Source organism: Sinocyclocheilus anshuiensis, unplaced genomic scaffold (assembly GCF_001515605.1).
Source record: "Sinocyclocheilus anshuiensis isolate Anshui unplaced genomic scaffold, SAMN03320099.WGS_v1.1 scaffold29, whole genome shotgun sequence".
Classification (NCBI taxonomy): Eukaryota; Metazoa; Chordata; class Actinopteri; order Cypriniformes; family Cyprinidae; genus Sinocyclocheilus; species Sinocyclocheilus anshuiensis.
In genome coordinates this window covers 731,350-733,968 of record NW_015539835.1, presented here as the reverse complement: position 1 = coordinate 733,968, position 2,619 = coordinate 731,350, and the positions used below count along the sequence as shown (strand labels likewise).

General features: G+C 39.3%; 1 protein-coding gene across 1 annotated transcript; it reads left to right on the top strand.

The window, feature by feature from the left end:
* Window positions 1–246: 246 nt before the first annotated feature.
* On the top strand, window positions 247–785 carry LOC107684382 (pro-MCH 1-like). Its single transcript, XM_016480635.1, has one exon. It carries the CDS (start codon window positions 299–301, stop codon window positions 671–673), a length of 375 nt encoding a protein of 124 aa, XP_016336121.1. The 5' UTR covers window positions 247–298; the 3' UTR covers window positions 674–785.
* Window positions 786–2,619: the final 1,834 nt, after the last annotated feature.

Genomic DNA, 2,619 nt, shown 5'->3' with positions numbered 1-2,619 from the left:
GTCTCCATGCTGAACACAAGCCACGTTGCAGGAAATCTTAATCAACTTTCCACCAAACAAAATGCTTGAACTCTGTCAGTGGTCTCATGAGGTTCTCAATGAAATTTTGTGTTTTTGTTAATAGCCACATACTCATGAGAAACCAAGACAATGATGAATCTAAGGAGAACGTGGCACATTGCAGACTATGGCCGGTAGGCCTATAAAAATGGACCAAGTCGCCACCATTATCAGACCAGTTTGCAAGACAACACAGGAGACAGTAGCTGAACCACTGAAGAAACACTCGGGATCAAGAATGAAGCTTTCCATTGGTACTGTCCTCATCTCTGTTGCACTTTTGTCTGAGTGCTACTTCAGAACTGCTGCCATCCCCATGACCAAAGCTGAAGACACGGAGCCAGATCTGCAAGGTTTGAGTGACAGCTTGGAGGAGAACGCTCTGAGATTCGCACCAGGCAACTCCAGGATCATCGTGGTGGCCGACTCCAATCTGCTGAGGACCCTAACATCTCTGAACAGAGGAGTCCCTCATCTCAGTCTCCCCAAGAGCCTTCTCAGCACAGAGCGCAGAGATTTCGGACCAGACCTGAGCCCAAGCATCGCCATCATCAGAAGGGACACCATGAGGTGCATGGTGGGAAGAGTGTATCGGCCATGCTGGGAGGTGTAGGTCTTCTGGGACATCGAGAAGATTGCAATCAGATTCCCCTTCTTCTCTAATCCAGTGTTGCTCAGAGAGAATGTAAAGGTTTATGCTATTTATCTGAAATGTATCTTGCAATTAAATGCTGAAAAGATTATTCTAGCAAGGTCTAATCTGTTCTCGTCTGTTCTAATTTAACATATCTTTCTTCAAACCTCTCTGTCATTTGTGTCGCTTTTGAATATGGGATCTGAGGGTGTCATGATCAATGTTCATACCATAAATTTTTGACTAGGTAAAAGTCATTAACCTTAGTAAGTTTTACTCTGACTTAAATGGCATATAATTTTATTTGATGAAAAAATGCAAAATGAAACCAAACATTTTATATATCAATGTAGACATCAACTTTTAAAGTGGCCCTATTATGCTATTTGAAATGTTTATAATTTGGTTTTGGGAGTCATCAACAACAGGTTTACATGCATGTAAGGTCAAAAAACACTTTAATTTTCTTATAATATGCATTTAAATTTACCTTATTTCCAGTGTTGGGCAGTAACGCATTACTTAGTAACGCGTTACTGTAATTTGATTACTTTTTTAGTAACTGAGTAATTTAACGCGTTATAATTTTCAAAATAGTAATTAGAGTATAGTTACAAGCCGAGTTCTCTATACGTTACTGCCGCGCTATATTGCTGACAGAATGCAGTGTTTTATCATCTAGAGACCTGCTCTCCCGCGATACCCGACGCAACAGAGTGCGGCGCAGGACAAGATGGGCGAGTGCGGGTGCGAGCGGGTAGACACTCGTGTGTGTGCGGGATGTGGGAGAATAAAATTATTCACGGGACTCCCGCAAAATAGAAATATCTAAACATAAAATATCTAAAACAAATAAATTGTTATTCATCTATTGCACAAAAGCAACATGAAATAATATAAAATATAAACGATTAACAGGTGCAAGTGTATGCAGACTTTCTATTTAGGTTTATAACCCAAGTGGCAACTCATCTGTCAATCAACGTATACAGGGAAGAACCAGCCGAAGAACAGCAGAGTCGTGGTAGAAAGTTCGTAGACGGTATTAAAGTAGCTCAGTTTAAATGTATTGTATGAACTGGCCTTACTATGGAATAAAAAATACGGGGTGTCTATTTATATTTAATTAAAAATCGACCCGGGTTCGATCTCGTCTTTTGCCGAACTTTTTTTTCCTCCATTTTCAAATCTCATATCACATCGTAAAGGCATTTATTTTAATAAAAATGAAGGAAATAATCAAAAGGTTGAAAATAAAGTATCGGGTAGGGTTAGGGTAGGTGTAGGGAGGGCTTTATTGTACCAATAAGGTGGAATCCATTTAATAATTAAAATTTAAATTATAATTTACACTCAATACGTTATTATTGCATACTGTTTTATAATGTACTACAATACTGAAGTGCAGATAATTGCCACTATTTGCAACAAGTAGTATACTTGATAGTAGAAATCCTGCTATTTTAACATAGTGTAAATAGGTATTTGCACTTAGTGTAAATAGCATATTGCTAAAAATACTGCTATTTTCACTTAGTGTAAATAGAACCCATTGCTAATACGAGATTTGAAAAGGGAGGAAAAAATAGTTCGTCAAAAGATGGTGGATTGCCGCTGCTGTCACCACCGTCGAGCTAGGTGGGCGTGGCTTCACCAACCTGCTCCTGCCTCTTTGCCCATTGTCGATTATCCGGGAATGACCAAGATGGCACTGCCGCCTCCGCCCACTTTTGAGCTTCAAAAATGCTCTTCGGAAAACTACGGGTGACGTCACGGACACTACGTCCATGTTTTTATACAGTCTATGTGTGAAACAGACATTACAGTACATGAGTTGTTAGGGTTAGGGTTAACCCTGCTCCATAATACTTACATCGTCTCATTTTGGGTAAAAATAGAAAAATAATACTAAAGAACTTTGTAAA